General features: G+C 33.3%; 3 protein-coding genes across 4 annotated transcripts; 2 read left to right on the forward strand and 1 right to left on the reverse strand.

Moving 5' to 3' along the window:
- Positions 1-1,214: 1,214 nt before the first annotated feature.
- On the reverse strand, positions 1,215-3,763 carry LOC145568285 (uncharacterized). 2 transcript variants are annotated; one of them, XM_081627718.1, is made up of 4 exons: positions 3,644-3,763; positions 3,322-3,549; positions 2,056-2,268; positions 1,215-1,668 (listed from the first exon to the last, which is right to left on the reverse strand). In XM_081627718.1, exons 1-4 carry the CDS (start codon positions 3,647-3,649, stop codon positions 1,618-1,620), a joined length of 498 nt encoding a protein of 165 aa, XP_081483844.1. In that variant the 5' UTR covers positions 3,650-3,763; the 3' UTR covers positions 1,215-1,617. The 2 variants fall into 2 exon arrangements, with proteins under 2 accessions (XP_081483844.1, XP_081483845.1); XM_081627719.1 differs by having other exon boundaries at positions 1,242-1,668; positions 2,056-2,265.
- Positions 3,764-7,224: 3,461 nt separating this feature from the next.
- LOC145568286 (uncharacterized) lies at positions 7,225-8,815 on the forward strand. The gene is made up of 2 exons (XM_081627720.1): positions 7,225-7,402; positions 7,775-8,815. Exon 2 carries the CDS (start codon positions 7,778-7,780, stop codon positions 8,759-8,761), a length of 984 nt encoding a protein of 327 aa, XP_081483846.1. The 5' UTR covers positions 7,225-7,402; positions 7,775-7,777; the 3' UTR covers positions 8,762-8,815.
- A 425-nt stretch (positions 8,816-9,240) lies between these two features.
- On the forward strand, positions 9,241-14,288 carry LOC145566087 (uncharacterized). The gene is made up of 5 exons (XM_081625628.1): positions 9,241-9,435; positions 9,492-9,646; positions 9,823-9,884; positions 9,970-10,851; positions 10,951-14,288. The coding sequence occupies exons 1-5, from the start codon at positions 9,241-9,243 to the stop codon at positions 14,286-14,288; spliced, it is 4,632 nt and encodes a 1,543-aa protein (XP_081481754.1).
- Positions 14,289-18,311: the final 4,023 nt, after the last annotated feature.

The following is an 18,311-nucleotide window of genomic DNA, read 5'->3' on the forward strand; positions in this document are numbered from 1 at the left end:
AACATATGACACTGACATCTATTGATCTATTACCATCATCGACTACTTATGACTTTATGAGTACGACTAAATGAAGGCGAACAATCCTATTAAAACTACCCATAATATTAAAACAGGATAGCTCTTAAAGAAAGGTTTTTGAGGTATCTTTTCTATGAAGATAGAAATAACCTTGCTTTTTAAGGGTTGGTTTAAGTGTGAGTAATGCACCTGTGAGTCCAATCGTGCAATTATAAACTACAAAGCTATTAATTAGTTGTGGGTGTGCTTAGTGGGGACTATCATTCATCTTTGAACACTAAATATAATGTCTTTACTTTTTAACAAGGCTCCACTTTGGAGTTAAAAAGGGAACAAAGGAAAATTATAATGACAATTCTTTAGCTTTAATGGCCTCTAAATATGGAGTATAAGGGTGCACTTCTTTAGATAAAAAGATAAAGTTTAAAATTCAAAAATGTAAAGATGAACAAAGATTCAAAGAAGCCTTTAAATTTAGCAATTGCCTTAGCTTTGATAATTTGGGGGTGCCTACATTTCTAGTATCCAAGTCTCTTTCTCTATTAATTTTCCTTAGCTTTGCGCTTCAATTTCCAATAACTTGATTTAACAGGAGAAGATTCATATTAATAGATCTTCCTTTTTTAAAAAAGAGGAAAATGACATATCTATATTATTTACATAAACTAGGAGTGAAACATAGGTTGTTTTCATGAGAAACTCTCAACATACATCAATAACCAAAGCGTCTATTATACTCTAATATATGTAGTAAGTATATATATGCGAAGTATATATAGGCACTAAAATGTCTATGGTACACTCGGATATATATATGTATATATGCCTGAGGGCGCATGTATTTATAGAGGTGCGTCATCCAATTGTTAATGCACTTGGCTTACACAATACTATTGGTACATAATTACGTAAGCACCCTTTCTTATAACAAGAGAAAGCAAAAAAAAAAAACATTTTCTTTTTGTTTAGTTAGAATACACATTAACTTCCATCTTCATGGAGAAGAATTGCTAAAAGACCAAAGCTAAGATAAAGATAAAGGGTTACCAATATCTCAAGTTGTAATTCTTTTCAAGCAAAATCCTTTCATCTTTTCATGTATATGTTTGTGATGAAAGGTACAATTGTAAAGACCCAAAAATTAGCTAAACCATATTTAATACACGTACCATAATACATCTCGTGACATGCTTGTATATTATTAAAGTATAAAAGAGGAAAAAAAGACTAAAAAAGAATGCGTAGCTTCTTTTGGAAAAGCTCCAAGTTTTACCATTCAGAAAGTAAACTAGCCATAAATTTACATAAGTCATAACAACCCATAAATTTCCCCTTTCTTCAACTGAATTTTTTCTTTTTACAAAAGCATAATTGGAAGAAAATTAATATTACAACCCATTTATATATATAGAGGAAATATTCTAAATAATATCGCCTCGTTTACACCCTTAATCCTCTTCATTAGCTCAAGGCCAACATATTTAACTCGTGATTATATTTTGCCTGCCGAAAATACTAAACTTCTCTTCCAATTCCTCAAGCTTTTAAGACTAAGCTATATTGATAATAAACCAGCATTATCTCTAAGCTGTAAGATTAAGCACAAGCAGGCTGCAAACAGCTTGAAAATAGCCCAAATCCTTTTTTCTGCAATACAAAAAACCAAACAAAAAAATAATTAGAGAAAAGCAAAAAAGGCAAAACCAATAAAAAAAAAAAAATTCTTTACTCTTTTGTAAAAGATGACTATGAAGAAAAATAAAACCCTATATATGTAGCAATAATAAAGAATAAAAAAATATAAAAAGTCCAACTCTTTAATTTTTAAATTTTTTTTAAAAAGACATGATAAAAAAAAAGTTTCTTCCTTTACTCCTTTGTCAAAGATGACTATATGCAAAATAAAAAACATAATTATACTATTATAATAAATAAAGAAAACTGAAAAAAGTCTAATTTTCTTAAAAATTTAAAAAGAGACATTAAAGGGAAAAAATAAAAAAGAAAAGATAATAAAGTGGAAAATAAAAATACCTTTCTAGGTTTGACATGGAGAAATTCAGGAGGAATTTTGTACAAATCTTCATCAACAGCCTTAGACTTCTTAGTTGGCTTTGGAGGTGAGATTATTGGACTTGGTGGTTCCTTTATGTCATATGATGAATATCCTCCCCAATTATATTCTTCCTTTTCCTGTTTTTTTACTCCTTTCACATTCTTATTATGTGAGTATCCTCCTTTTCTCTGCTTTTTTTTTATCAACCAATTACCAAACATTTTACATTTGTCAATTTGTCATCATAATCAACAACTAAACATATTAATAAATAATGATATAAACAAGTAAAGATTACATATTACTATGCAAAACATTGGTGTTATTCAACATAAATCATCATCATGTTGTAGCACATGTTGTAACTTTAAGTTGTTGCTTTATAAACATGGAGCATGCCACTACTTATCTAATTATGATTTAGTTTGTTGATAGGGAGATTAGTTTAGTGAAAACCGGACACGGTTTTTTCGTGTTTTAGTAACACCACATCATCAATGTTAGTACAACAATATACTTCGTATTTTATATCAACGCTATCTTATCTATAGGGTTGTGTGTGTATCTTGACGATGAAATTATTAAGACATGAAATAATAGAATATGTTATATGTACTCCTTTCTAGCCACAAAAATCTATCCATTTTGTGATTTTAGACCTTCTCAATGATTGTGAAATGAACTATATGATACGGATCCAACTAACAATCAACAAATTTGGCCTACAAGAATGGTCAATAATAATTGACTAAACTGGATTATTTATGCGCATTATTACAACTTTATACAACAATAGTATGTCACATAGTAGTAGTATGAACAAAAATAGGTTAGTTATTGCCTTTCAGAATTTATCTAATGTCCAAGAATAATTAATCAATTAATTAATTTGGAAAATAAAAAGAATGTTAAGGTTTTTTTTATTAGATGCTTTTTAGCAGGAAATAGTGGCATGCAGACAGTGGGGCTAACAACAGTAGAAGCATTTATAATAACGGCATTTTAAAAAAAACAATTTTTTTTTTTATTCATGGTATATTCAGTAAGATAATTTCCATTAATAAAATATCAACTGATAAATCTGCTTGATCAATTATATATAGATCCAATTTTATTTCCCACAAAAACCACAAGAAGACCTATCAACAAAACATACCAACCAATTTCATTCCAAAATAGTATACACGACTACTAATTTATGTTTCATTTCAAAACAGTATACGTGACTAATGAAATAAACGTACCCTGCGACGAGGAACAACGATGACGGCAGGAGTAAGAATATCATTTTGGTACAAATCACCAGCAACATACAAATCTCTATCTTCAACATCAGCAGAATCAGAATAAGCAGCAGCAAAACGAGCAAAACCAGCTTGTCTAGCACTCTCAAAACACTGCGTATAAGGCAGATCATCTTCTTCATAATCCCACCCTCCAAATGCAGGCACATGATAATTCCACCTATATTCCTGTAATTAACATCAAATTCAATTTATTATTACCCTTAATCATCATATTCATAAATTTTTTGAATAAGAAAAGAAAGAAAATAAAAAAACTTACATCCATTTTTTCTTTTTAAAAATTAAGAGAAAGAAAGAAAGAGGTTTTGTTGGTGTGTTTTGATTTTGAGCCAAAAAAATGAGATGGTAGGAAGTTTTAAAGAGAGTGAAGGAAGGAAAGAGAGAATGGGTGAATTAAAGAAAGAGGGGAAGAGGACAGATGAGGGGGGACAAAGTGGTAAGGGAAAGTAATTAGATGAAAGAGACAAGAGAGAAAGTAAAGGAAGATAAAAGGCTAGTTTGGAGATTAGCTTTATACACATTACTTTGTATTAACTCCACTCTATTTTAATTTTTTTTTTAATAATGTGTTGGCCTATTTGACTATGAAAGTAGCTTATTATGTACCTAGGGCCTGTTCTGATTTACTAAAAACAATTAAACTGAGTTGAATTGAACTGAATAGAGTTGAGATGAATTGTTTATGAGAGAAGAAATTAGAAACTGATTTAAACTAAACTAAACTGAAATTAAGCTGAACAGAACAGACCCTACCCTTAATTACTTATACAAGTAAATCTGTGTATAGATTTAGACCATCAACGAGTGTTTGTATCACCTTAGGCAATGTATTGAGTTTGAGAATTGGTTATGCACTTATGGAATAATATTTGTTGAGTTGTTGACAGAGTTTTTTCTTTCAATTGAAACTTGACTTGAATTGATTTCAAATTAATCAAACTCTCTAGTATACTCTTCATTATCGAATACTAGGTTAGTTCCCGTGCCATGCACGGTAATTTTCAATACTATAATTAAACTATTTTATTTTTAGTTTTTATAAACAAAAAATAAATAAATTTTAAAATCATAGACAAATTTGGATCAAAATGAATGATTATGAAAGATATGTTAAATATATAATAAAATGACGTAGAAACTAATCAAATTTATGTTAAGAATTTTTTTTATAGCTTTATAAATATTTGTGAGTATTAAAAATATGTCAAATCTTTTTATTTTAAGCTACATTATAAAGATTTGACATATATTTAACATAAATATTTGAATATAATAATACTTCACTTTCTTTAAGCTAATTATATAGTCATCTCTATTAAAATATAGTAGCAATATATAATCGTATATAATAGAACACCTAATTGCTTATCTTGTTACCAAAAGTGAGTAAAATATAAAGTTAATTAATTATGATATTTAAATAAAAGATATCAATTGATACAATCAAGATGATACTAAGTAAATCATATCTTGAGTAAATATCAAAAAAGTTAACTTATTTAAGAGAATATATCTCAAAAAAGTTATTGCAGTATGATTAATTCCATTTTTTCATTCAGATTTTCAAAGCATTATATTTGTATGTGAGTCAACTATAATATTACATGCTATGATATATCAAAGGATATTTTTAGTTGTCATTATTAAGTGTGAATATATTAAAGTTAATTTTTTCAAAAATAAAAAAATACTACGTATTTAAGTTAACTACTTCATGGTGTGATTTTTTTTTTTGGAAAAATATGTGGGATCTTCTAGAATACAGAGTAAGTATATTGATATATTTTCATTTTTGCTTTTTTTTGGAAGGATATACCAATATTTACATGTTTGTTTTTTTTTTTTAGAAAAACATATAAAATCTTCTAGAATAGTCAATAAGTATATATATTGTCATATATATTTGCAAAATATTTGTTTCTTAAATACAAATTGTTTAAAAAAAAAAATGAGGACACACCAGGAGATGACACGTGTCATTGCTAGTGTGTCTTTTAGTATATTGTTGTTATTATTGATGGTTGTATAAAAAATATACTTCATATGTTCGGATGATGAGGAATCAAACCCCATTGAGAGTTGATCTGAGCCTATAAGTTACACGAATAAACATACTTTCTATGTTTTAGAATATTTGTAACAATTTGACTTTATTTTAGAAAAATTGTGCCTATTTCTTGTTTATATTACAAAGCTTATTTCTATTTACATTGTCAAAATTCTAAAACTAGGATGTTAAATTTCTTGTTAATGTATATGCATTAAAAAAAATGTAATTTGAGATGCTAATTTGTATTAAATTCGTGTGTATTTTTGCATGATCAACTTTTTATAAACTTCGTAAATATGTAATTAAATATGTTGATGATCAGAAATACGTATTGAAGACCATGCTATGAAGTACGGAGTATAAAATAAAAAAGATAAAAAGTACGGAGTATAAAATAAACTTGGTTTGAGATGGAGAGAAATAGAGATGTATAAGTATTTAGACATAGGATGTCTGAGTACATGGGTTGAATATCTAGGGGTATCCATACTGCATTTTTTTTTTTTAAGAAAAAGAAATTGATTAGGCAATTAGTGAATTTCTCTTTTTAACTGTAATAATTTAAGAAACTTTGCTTTCAAAATTGCTGTGGGTTTTGAAACAGAGAAAAACAGAGCATAAACAGAGTGATGCAGGGGTGTGGGTAATGTTGGAATTACTCTAATATTAGTATATTCCAATACTCTTTTATTATTGGGGACCTCTCCAACTTTATTTATTTCCTTTTTGTATTTGGTTTTTATTGAATTTCGGAGGTCCCGTTTATAAAGGGGAATCTACAGAAAAAATTCCCATCTATAACCCATAATAAAAATAGGAAGTTAGCAACAGTAACTCTTTAGGTTATTACACTAACACCCCCGAATTAAATGGATTGTCGGAATTACCCTTTGTGTCTTTGCATTGCTTTCTTTTTGCCACCTGTAAAGGAGAGTACAGGTGTTACTTCATTGCTGCCAGCTAAGGTATTGGGGATGTCATTGAGGTTTGCCTTTGAGTTGGTTTGGGTTTTGTGTTCCCGTGGCTGATGAGGCTTGGAAGGGAATTCGGTTTGATTGCTGCTATGGCTGAGATGCGCTGGTATGGTTTCCGCTTTTCTTTGCGTTATTGCCTTCGATTTGTAGACTTGGATTGCTTTTTGTTGGATTATGTGATTGTATTCTGGTATTTTTAGCTTGTTTGATTGTGGATTTGTTGGTTTGGACTTTTTTACTGCCTTGCATGTTTGGTTTGTTGATTGGTTAGGAATATACTTAGGTTTGTTAAGTGGTTGGAAATAGATCCAATTCATTCTTCTGAGATGTCCTATAGCATTAGTAATCTGTGCATTGCCTTTTGAGGAAACTTAAGGCAGAATAATGCCTTGGGGACTACTCAATTGTACTTCTAAGGGGGCGGAAAAGGACTTACATTGGTTAATTTAGGGTTCCCCTTGTGGGTATAGTCGTTTAAGCGGCCTATAAATAGAGGTAGAGGTTGCTGGGTTTTTTCATGTACCCATTTCTGTACTTCTGGATATGGTGCTTTGCTATTGGTTTGTGAAGGTATTTATTAGGGTGTTGTTGCTTAGTTGCAAATGGTATTTTTGAGAAAATTATAGATCTCTAACGAATTGAATAGTGCTGTGATATTTTTTTGACAAATTGGACGTTCTTGCCAAATCGAATCTTAACATTATAATATTTATAGATTTCTGTTGATTACGTTTGTAATCCTTGGATATCATTATTCGAATACTCGTGAGAACACTGAAAATCGACTACTATATCTTCTTTATTAAATCAGATAGATTGGTTAGGTGATGATCTTTTAAGGGTGTGGTCCATCTGAAATGGTTATTAATTCATAGTCTATTTTACATGTTTTAAGTTGTGTCTTTTTTTTGGATTACAGGTTTGGTGAATCTATTTTGTGGTTTGGTGCATTTAAGAGTCAGTGTGTTTTATTTTGTGTGCGTGAATTCCTAAGGTAATTCCTTACACTTGTTTAATTTATATTTATTTATTATATAGATATATTATGAATATAATAGTTGTGATTCCTTATGATGTGCTTAAGAATTCTTTGTTTCTTTTGTTAGATTTTGTTTTTTTTATATCCTTGTTCCGTTTTTTCCTTTATTTTGCCCTGTTATTTACAAGGTTGTTGTTTTGGTTGTGCATGGTCTGCTTACGGAAAAGTCCATGGCCTTTAGAGATATTTTCTTTGTATTATTAGGTTGCCCTTTGATTATAGTTTTGTTCGTAAATTAGTTAGCTCTGTAGATACGCTATGACGGTGTTTTTTGGAAGAAACACGGTTTCCCTGGTCTGAATTGTGTCCTGGATTTTGCCATTACAGGTTATGGCTAGACGAACGAACAAAGTCTGTGTCCCTTTCCAGCCTCTTTTGGAAAAGATTGTTGCTTGGCTCCAGTTCCCACCTCCATTCTATGGATTCATAGATGTTGCTAAGAACAATGCCTTTGTTCGAGTTGGCCGTCCAAATACACGTGCAAGGTTCCTTTTTTATGGTGGAGATGCCAGTTCGGCAGAAGAGTCTCGCGAGAGAGCAGCTCACAAGGCTGTGAAGCGTTTGATTGGTCGGTTTAATGTTCGAGTAGATGACTTTACACATGAACGCCTTAAGATGTATCGCCTTTGTGTGAAGCTCTATAAAAATAGATGCGCTGAGTTAGTCCAGGAGAGAGAGGACCTGAACCGCATACGATCAGACTGCATTTCAGGGGAGAATGCAGCATTTCATGATATCCATGTTTCGGTTGATTTTGCACAATTTCTGGGTGTCTTGGTGAGGAAAACTGGTGTCACTGCCATTGAGACTACTATGGTACAAGGACATGGCTATATTTCATGGCTTATGGTAACCTGTCCTCATAGTAATATTGCCATGGAGTGTATTTTTAGTGAGCCTTGTGCTGAAGCAGCTACAGCTGAGCAGCGAGTTGCAAAGAAAGCATCCTTTTTCATAGCTTCTCAGTTTCACCTGGAAATTGTTGATGCGAATTATGGTACTGCTGCAAAGCTAAGTGCTGAGTGTTCTTTGATACGGGAAAAGTATCTGATCCTGAAAGGTCATCTTGAATGTTTAGAGAAGAGTTCTGAACAATCTGATCCTGCTAATTGTTTAGGGATTGATTGCTGTGTGACACCGACTGGTGAAGAATCACAGATACCAGTCCTTGCTCTTCCACCAAGTCGTCCGCTTAAACGTAGGGTCGTTGTGGAAGGAAGTTCTAAGAATGCCATGGAAGTAGAGACTTCAGAGCGCCTTATTACTGGTCTGCTAGATTTAGAATCTGTATTTAAGCGTGCTAGGGTTGATTAGCTATATGTCATAGACCATGCTTGTTTTGGATATTGGATTTAAGGGCTTGTACTAAGTTGTTAGGGCTACTTTTTGTAATAGCAGTATTAGTATGCGCCTTATGCTTATTAGTAACTATTGTCTTATGACTAGGCTGCAGTTTCGATTTCTGTTGTTTATGTACTTCTTTTGATGTAATGAATCTTATATTTTCAGTCTTTGAATATGATGCTTTGTTATTTATATAGTTCTGTTATATATCTGTGTTTGTTGTTGTATTGTTTACTAGATTTTCATTTCATTTAATGTTTTAATATTGGATGCTTAATCATTTACAAATAAACAAGAATAGAAGTGTTTGGTATGTTTTGGGGAAAGTCTCCCTGCATAATTCCTATTTTGGGTTTCATTTTCAGTTTCAGCGGAGCTTATTTACGCTTCAGACTATTTGTTCCAGTGCAGCTAGAACGAGAATTTCACACTACCTGTCATCTGTAACCATGGGTACTATAGGAACTGTAGTTGCGTTTACCGTATTGTGGTTTATATGTTTATCATATGCAGCTTTTGTGCTTGAGAATAACTTGAAGGTGTTGTATGCTAGATTGTCGTTATGGTTTACCAAAGCTATCTCGCAAGAGTTGCAAACGCTTAAACCAGGCCGCACAAAGAACATCTCAATCAGCATTTGCGTGGTAACAAATGTTTGGCTCCTCATCTGTATTAATTAAATGAATTGCCTGTTTGGAAGTATATAACTGGAAGTGGTTTACATTGTAGCCCATCTACGTCATATAGTCAGTATCAGGATGCAAGTTTGTGTCATATTCGAACAACAAAGAAGCGTAGGTGTATACAGACACTAGCTAATCCAAGTGGAAATAGGTACTCAGTGACAGACTTGGGGTTTGCTTGTATTCATCTTTCCTGTTGTGTTATAGCTTGATATTGGTAGATTATTTACTTGGTTTATGTCACTGTGGTTGTTGTTCTGGATTAGCTTTAGAATCTGTAGCTACTTAAACTTAGCTTGCAGGACTGGAATATGATCTTTGATATTACTAAACTAGCATTTTGTGCAGTGTATCGCAGGAAAGTGTGGCTACCTGTTCGACAGCTACTTCTACTAATCGACTCAAAGAAAGTAATAGATTCCAATAAATCTTTACATTTTAGAAGTGGATATTATAATTGGTATTGACTGTGGCTTTTTTGTTGGGTTTCGGCAGATCTTCTTGGCGCTGCTACACATCGAGTGTTGCCAATAGATGCATTGAGACTTTCTGCACCTACTTACTGTCCTGAATGTGGTGCAAAGAAATTTATTTTCGAGTCCCTCCACTTTTGCTGTGGGAATGGAGACATTGAAATAGCAGCAAATGAGTATCCTCCTGAGCTCATCTACTTGTTTACTTCCAAGGACGAAATTGCTGTTCATTTTCGGAAGTATGCTAGATTGTATAACAACTTGTTCGCGTACAGTTCTCTTGGTGGCCATTTTGATTCAAAGAGCAAAAAAGGAATTTATGTGTTCAAAATGCATGGTCAGATGTACCATTTTGTCCCAGATTTATTGCCCGAGAAGAAGCGCCCTAAATACCTGCAGCTATACTTTTATGATGGACAACATGAGGTTAAAAATAGGTTGGGTTCTTTTCCAGAAGTAAGAGAAGATGTAATCCGGATTCTAATGCATGTGTCCCAACAAAATCCATATGCTACGTTTTTCCGGTCTCTAAGAGAACGAGTTGTTACTGAGGACACAAAAATTATTTTGAATCAGAATCCTGTACTTGATCAGCGTGTCTACAATGCTCCTTCTGTTGATGATGTAGCTGTTATCTGGCCAGAAGATGCTTCATCAAGCCAAAGTTCAAGTCCTCATATTATGGTAACTGGGAAATCCAATCAAACTCATCGAATCTATCATAACTATGGTTGCTATGATCCGCTTCAATATCCATTATTGTTTCCTCGAGGAGAATGTGGCTGGACTCAGGGTCTTAAAAAAAAATCTCATCCAAGTAGACGAGCAGCGGATTTACTTCCAGATCCCGTTAGGTCTTGTGCTGTTCATGATGCTGAAGATTTGCTGAATCAGGAAGAAAGACGTATACAATTCAACTTCTAATTGTTTAAAATTCTATGCTGGACATACACTGTGGTTTTTCCTTTTCCATTGATATAGTTCATGGATTCTTTCTATGCAGGTGCAAAGAGAAAGAATACTAGAGCAGACAAGTTTATTTCTCCTAGGGAATATTATGCCTACAAGCTGCAAATTCGGCCTAAGAACATGCTATTGCGAGCAGGGAGATGTTTCCAGCAGTATATAGTAGACATGTATGTGAAGATTGAGAATACGAGACTAGACTATTTTCGAAACAATCAGGAAACAATTAGAGCTGACCTATACAAGGGTATTTTGGATTCATTGGATAGCGGAGAAACTATTGCCTCTAATGTTGGCCGAAGAGTGATATTACCGCCGACTTATATTGGGGGTCCTCGGGATATGAAGAAGCGGTATCTAAATGCCATGGCATTAGTGCAGAGATCTGGCAAGCCAGATTTGTTTGTCACGGTTACGTGTAATGCTAACTGGTCTGAAATAAAGGATGAGCTAGCTCCTGGTGAAAAAGCACAGAATAGACCTGATTTGGTATCCAGAATTTTTAGAGCAAAATTGATTGCACTGAAAAAAGAGATCATGGAAAGGAAGGTGTTTGGAGAAGTTGCTGCGATGGTATATGTGGTTGAATTTCAGAAAAGAGGTTTGCCACATGCTCATTTTTTAATTATTCTAAAACCTGAATATAAGATGAAATGTCCTGCTGATTATGATAGGTTTGTTTGTGCTGAAATACCTTCTGAGACTAATGCCGCTCTTAGGCGAGTTGTCTTGGCACATATGATGCATGGCCCTTGTGGCGAACTGAACCCAGAATGTCCATGTATGCGCACACGTGGTCTTAAATTAAGTTGCAAGAACAAGTATCCAAAACAGTTTTGTAATGAAACTACTAATAGTAAAGATGGCTATCCAATTTATCGTAGGAGAGAAACTGGAGAAAAAGTAGTTATAAGAAATGCAGAGCTTGATAATCAGTGGGTGATTCCATATAACCCTTATCTTTCTTTGCTATTTGATTGTCATATAAATGTTGAGGTGTGTTCGACAATTAAAGCAGTAAAGTACCTATATAAGTATGTATATAAGGGTCATGATAGAATTTCTTATAATGTAGTGTCGTGCAATAATGACGTTGTGGATGAGATTAAGCAGTATCAATCAGGGCGATGGGTATCTCCTTGTGAAGCTGCATGGAGAATCTTCGGGTTTGATTTGTTTGAGATGTACCCTCCAGTTTTGCCTTTGCAGGTTCATCTACCGAATATGCAGACCGTTTGTGTTCATCCCGATGAAAGGTTACAAGCTGTTGTTTCAAATTCTAAACGCTCTAGAACTCAGTTGACTGAATTTTTTGCTATGAACTCTGCTTCTGAGGATGGGTTGGGATACTTATATGGTGAATTTTGTGAGCATTACACATGGGAGCAGAGTACCAAGACATGGAAACAAAGGGTCCAAAATAAGTTATCCATTGGGAGATTAGCATTTGTATATCCTGCAGAGGGTGAACGGTTTTTCCTAAGACTTTTATTGCTGCATGTAAGAAGTCCTAAGTCATTTGAGAATTTAAGAACTGTCAATGGCCATCTTTATCCAACTTTCCAAGAAGCTGCTATAAAACTTGGAATTATAGAAGATGATGATGCAGCTGAACTAACTTTGTCTGAAGCTTGTGAGACCCATATGCCTGCTGCTTTGCGACGCTTATTTGCAACAGTCCTTATATTTTGTCAGCCGAGTAATCCTGCTGCTTTATGGGAAAAGTATTATCCTTTTCTTGGTGAAGACTTCTCTCACAAATTTCCACAGCAACTTCAAAAAGTACAGCAGCTCACTGTAAGAGCTATTGAACAGGACCTTGAAGCCATGGGGAAATCACTTGCTTTTTTTGGTCTAGATTATTTAAATTCTCAGGTTAACGATGAGTTCAGACGGACAAAGGACATTCTAGATGCCCTTGATGCTCCTATCCCAGAAGAATGCTTAGGTTGTCGCTCTAAGTTGAACTGTGCACAGAATGCTGCTTTTGTATGTATTATGGATCATGTTCTGCAGCAAAAGGGTGGTGCTTTTTTTATTGATGGTCCTGGGGGCACGGGAAAAACTTTTCTGTACAACGCTTTATATGCAGAAGTGCGGTTGATGAACAAGATCGTTTTACCTACAGCTACTTCCGGAATTGCTGCAGCAAACATTCCTTCAGGTAGAACTGCTCATTCAAGGTTCAAAATACCAATTGATAGTGAAGCTTCTTTGGCGTGTGATGTTCCTAAGCAAGGTAGCTTAGCAGCACTATTAAAGGAAACATCCCTTATAATATGGGACGAGGCCTCAATGGCTAAGAAACAAAACATTGAGTCTTTGGATCTCTTGCTCCAAGATATATGTGGTAATAAGGTGACGTTTGGAGGCAAAGTAGTTGTTTTCGGCGGTGATTTCAGGCAGGTGTTACCAGTAGTCCCTCAGAAAACTATGAAGGAAGCAGTTGAAGCAAGTATTGTTACTTCTTATTTGTGGCCTAAGTTTATCAAATTCCGTCTGACAGAAAATATTAGAGCAAGAGATGATCCTGCTTACTCTGCTTTTTTGCTCGCATTGGGTGATGGGAAATTACAGCAGACAGAAATTGCATCCATTGAGCTGCCACAAGATATTGTCCATTCTAATACTAACCTAACAGACTTAGTCTCGACTGTTACAGTCCAAACATTTCCAGAGGTTGCTCAGGGACAGGTTGATAGTCAGGTTTTCACTAAGAAAGCAATTCTAACGCCTATGAATGATGATGTTGATTCAATTAATGCATCTATGATTGAGCAGTTTCCTGGTCAGACAGTAAGATACAGGAGCTTTGATGCCATTTTGAATGATACATGTAATATCTATCCAACTGAGTTCATCAACAAGCTATGTCCCGGTGGTATGAGTCCTCATGAGTTAATATTAAAGGAAAATTGCCCTGTCATACTATTGAGAAATTTACTCCCTTCTTCGGGCTTATGCAATGGCACAAGACTTATTTGCAAAAGATTTTTCCCAAATGTAATCCAATGTACTATAGCAGTTGGCCACTACAAAGGAGAAACAGTTTTCATACACAGAGTCAATTTACGACCTCCTACTGGTGCTAACTATCCATTTCAGTTTGAAAGAAAACAGTTTCCTATCAAGCTAAGCTTCGCAATGACAATTAATAAATCCCAAGGACAAACTCTAAATCAAGTATCAATTTATCTTCCACGTCCATGCTTTTCACATGGACAGCTTTATGTCGCATTATCCCGAGCTAAGAAAGCACAGGATGTCTGTGTCTTTACTAAAAAACCTACAGAGAAGGTCTCTACAGTTTTTGTTACTAATGTAGTGTCTTTTGAGCTTTTACACTTATCTGGTATTCTAGAAAATGATGCATAGTAGTTTTCAGTATGTGTCCATATGCTGACAAGTACAGCAAATGTATAGCACCTGTTGTTATTGCATCTACACAGGTAGCTTAAGCTTTTTTTTCATTCATTTTTTTTGCAATGGTGCTATTTTGCTGATGTTGTTTCCTTTCCCTCTTGAAAAACAATTATCACTTTCCTAACTCTTGTTGCTTAATTTACAGGAACTAATTTACAGCTTGAACAATTCATACATTGTTAAATATGAAGGCCTTTTGGTGCACCAGGTAAACCTAAACATCACATAGCAAGCATTTTAAACTGTTATTGCTGCACTATTCTAAACTATCAGTAATTACTTTTTTGATTAGGTACAATATGGTCTGGAAATAATAAGAGTGTTTTGGTTCTCAAAACTAGCTTTCTCAGTTAAGTTCCAATTTAAATGCTCATTATATTTTTTTTCCTTTTTTGTTCAGTTATTCTACTTTCCTGGTACGCAGATTCAAGCAGCAATATACCTCAATATGAGGTACTTTCTTGACAGAAAAAGATATGCTTCAGATTTTATGTTTTACATGAGAATGTAGTTGTAAGTCATAGTTTTTCTAGGTCCTTGCACATTGCCTTGAAAGAGATTTCCAAGTTCTGGTCACAAGAAGTCATGCACACTCATTAAGGCTGCTGTCTTTTTCAAAGGGTCATAATTTATGATCATTTGCCAATCATTCTAATTACTGTTGTCTACAAAGAATCTTGTAATGAATGGCTAAATAGGTTATAGCTCAGGATTACTGGGTTTGTTTTTCTACACATGAAACTATTTGTAAGAATATGCATGTGTGTTATAGAAGGTGCCTTTCAACTATCCCCCACCTGATGTTTTCCAAACTTATACCATGGAAATTCCAGAAGGAAACGCCACTTAATCTTTGGCAGAAGCTTTGCTCTCCTACTGCTGTTTTGAACAACTTAGCTACCTCTGCTGCAGTTTCTGCTGTCAACTATATTTTTATTTTCTTGTATTTAGTTTATGTTACTTGTTTGGGGATGAACTTAGATAATTCGGATTGGCATGTTGAGCCAACTGATTATCATATCTTGGGCCTGCTGTTTGCTCTCTGTTCAGTTTGTTGCAAGCAGCAGTGCTATCCTTTTGTGCTGATGATTTCTATCATCAACTTTATCTCTAAATTAATATAATCAGCCCCCTTTTGTGTAAAAATATAGAAGAGGCACTGTTGCCTTCTTCTAGAAGTAAAACCGTCTTAGAATACACTCATGACATTTACAGTATCCTTACACATGTTTCAGCATTCAGGCATCATTTATGCAGAGGAAAATCACATTCATCTTGGTAAGAGCCTTTTTCCGAGTTCTTATTATTCCTTACTTAGTTAATCTTGTAATATATATAGATTATGCTCGTATTGTGCTTGATTAGTGTTTTCCGGTGTTTATGTACTAAGCAAAAGCTAAGGTTAACTAACCAGAGTATTTGCATTATACTTTACTGTTCTTGGGTTGCTATTTCATTGAACTATATTTGCTGTGAAATTCTTCTATACACATTCTTATAATTTACATTCAACTGTATCAAAATCTATGATGCATTTCCTTGTTGTTAAGCTGTTTTAGAAAAATGTGTATCACCTTTTTAGTAATTATATAAATAGCAATAAATGTAATAAACGTGTATACAAATGTAGATGACTCTTCGGATTTAGAGTATGAATATTATCCACAACGAAATGCATGCTATTTTTTACAAGAGGAAAACTGATTTTAAATAGAGGCTATTGTCGATTTTTTGTCTAAATATATACTTGGGCGGTGTAATTTTTTTGGATATATATATAATGGGCTTTGTAGAATGTAGCCCAAATTTATAGTGTCATCATTCACATTTGCAAAGCTAATCACATATGTTAAGTTATTAGATTTTGCTTTATGGGTAAGAGATGCAAGTACAAGTCAACTTTACTATTCACCTTTTAGCATTTTGCTGTTTTAGAAAAATGTGTATCACCTTTTTAGTAATTATATAAATAGCAATAAATGTAATAAACGTGTATACAAATGTAGATGACTCTTCGGATTTAGATTATGAATATTATCCACAACGAAATGCATGCTATTTTTTACAAGAGGAAAACTGATTTTAAATAGAGGCTATTGTCGATTTTTTGTCTAAATATATATTTGGGCTGTGTAATTTTTTTGGATATATATATAATGGGCTTTGTAGAATGTAGCCCAAATTTATAGTGTCATCATTCACATTTGCAAAGCTAATCACGTATGTTAAGTTATTAGATTTTGCTTTATGGGTAAGAGATGCAAGTACAAGTCAACTTTACTATTCACCTTTTAGCATTTTCAAACCAGTGAGACAGCTAAGCTGCTGTACTTTACTACATCTTTAGCCACAAAAAAAAAAAAAAAAAAAAACTGACTTCCTTATTGTATAAGTAAAAAGTAATCACTACCCTTTTAAGATTAGTGCATAAAATAATACTATCTTCCCACTATCTTAGTCCATACTACTTTCTGGATACACGAACAGCAGAGGAAAGAATAGTAGTTTACTGCCTTCAACAGTACTCAGGTGAAAAAAAATTAGGTTAGCTTTAGTACCTAGGATCGCCTATAAATACCCACCTCCTCCTTCTTTATTCTTCATTCATTGCTAATTCTCTGTTATTCTATTTTGTTTTGAGGTATATTCTTCTTCTTTTCAGCTCATTTATTCTATTTTTCTGGCACGCAAATGCATGGTTTGTGTTCATGCATTATGAGCTCACCATCACTAGAGTAAGCTATTAGCTTACTAAACAGATTACAGTTTGAAAAAATCAAATCCTATGAATCAATTATTCAGCCTCCTCTAAATATTATCTACTTGTGATGCACTTTAAATTAAGAGTTGTATTAGAAATTTATTATATTTAATTGTAAATTTTATGCCAAAAAATAAACAAAGAAAAAAACACGAGCTCAAATATATCGAGTGCAATTTATACAAGTGGCTATATTTTTCTTGACATTGCTAAATATTTTGTGTATCATTTTATTATAGTTGTTGTAGTTATTTTTGAAACCCCTTTTTTTTTTTCTTTTTTGTTTTTTTTTTGGGTTTTAATGTTATTTTTATATATAGGTTTTGCACAGCGTATTTTTTCATATTGTGTTTGCTATTTGTAGGAAAAAAAAAAATTGCAGAAAATCAGCTTCGTATACCTTTATAATGAATATTAATATTTATATGTTTGCTTAACTATACCTATTTATTTTTTCTTGCACTTGTAACTGAAATTGCATTTAAATTCATGGCTTGAACAAATTTTATAAATGTTGCACAATAAAGTTATTCTTATATAAAATCATTTGTAGATGCTATAATTTATATTCCCTAAAATAGTTTATCTTTGTTGCAGTATACTTTACATGGCTGCAAATACTTATTACTTTGCATGAACTATCTTCAGCCTAGATTAACTATCTAAATTAATAGGGCTTATCTTAACTTTGTTTCAATTATTCTTAACAGAAAATGAATACACCTTCAAAGATGAAGCTTGAACCTGTGTACTTAGATGAACTTAACACTCAGAGCAAAGACTACAAGGTTAAAGTGATTGTAGCTGAAAAGGGAAGGGCTCAATCATCACCCAAAAAACCAGGTGTCATATTCCAGACAATCATCTTAGAAGATGAGAGGGTAATTCTGCTTCATTTGTTTATTTTATACAAAGAAACTCATGTATTTTTTTCATCAATACGTGATTAGCAATTGTTTTGGATTGAAAGCTTATCTTATTACTGCTACTTTTATAATTAACAACATGCACTTTTACCTACCAAGGTACTTTGTATGATGTAAAAGTGATAGGAATTCTTTGTTTTGTTTGCCTATGTAGATTTATGCATGTACTTTTGCTTATGTTCAGCTACCATACTCCTAAAAGTGTGGTGTCCTTCTTTTTATAAAGACATACTCCTAGGATTTCTAGACAAGCTTGTTGTTGACCTGTATATTACATGTCTTAACAGA

The sequence above is a fragment of the Chenopodium album genome, chromosome 11 (genome assembly GCF_948465745.1).
Source record: "Chenopodium album chromosome 11, dcCheAlbu1.1, whole genome shotgun sequence".
In the NCBI taxonomy this organism is placed as follows: Eukaryota; Viridiplantae; Streptophyta; class Magnoliopsida; order Caryophyllales; family Amaranthaceae; genus Chenopodium; species Chenopodium album.

Excerpts from the sequence above, each read along its gene's own strand:
- LOC145568285 (XM_081627718.1), bottom strand. Across the intron at positions 2,269-3,321 it reads TCGTTGTTCCTCGTCGCAGG|CAGAGAAAAGGAGGATACTC; the intron begins GTACGTTTATTT and ends ATAAAAAAAAAG. Across the intron at positions 1,669-2,055 it reads TCCATGTCAAACCTAGAAAG|AAAAAAGGATTTGGGCTATT; the intron begins GTATTTTTATTT and ends TTTGTATTGCAG.
- LOC145568286 (XM_081627720.1), top strand. The coding sequence starts at position 7,778 with ATGGCTAGACGAACGAACAAAGTCTGTGTCCCTTTCCAGCCTCTTTTG.
- LOC145566087 (XM_081625628.1), top strand. The coding sequence starts at position 9,241 with ATGGGTACTATAGGAACTGTAGTTGCGTTTACCGTATTGTGGTTTATA. Across the intron at positions 9,647-9,822 it reads TACTCAGTGACAGACTTGGG|TGTATCGCAGGAAAGTGTGG; the intron begins GTTTGCTTGTAT and ends CATTTTGTGCAG. Across the intron at positions 9,885-9,969 it reads TACTAATCGACTCAAAGAAA|ATCTTCTTGGCGCTGCTACA; the intron begins GTAATAGATTCC and ends GGGTTTCGGCAG.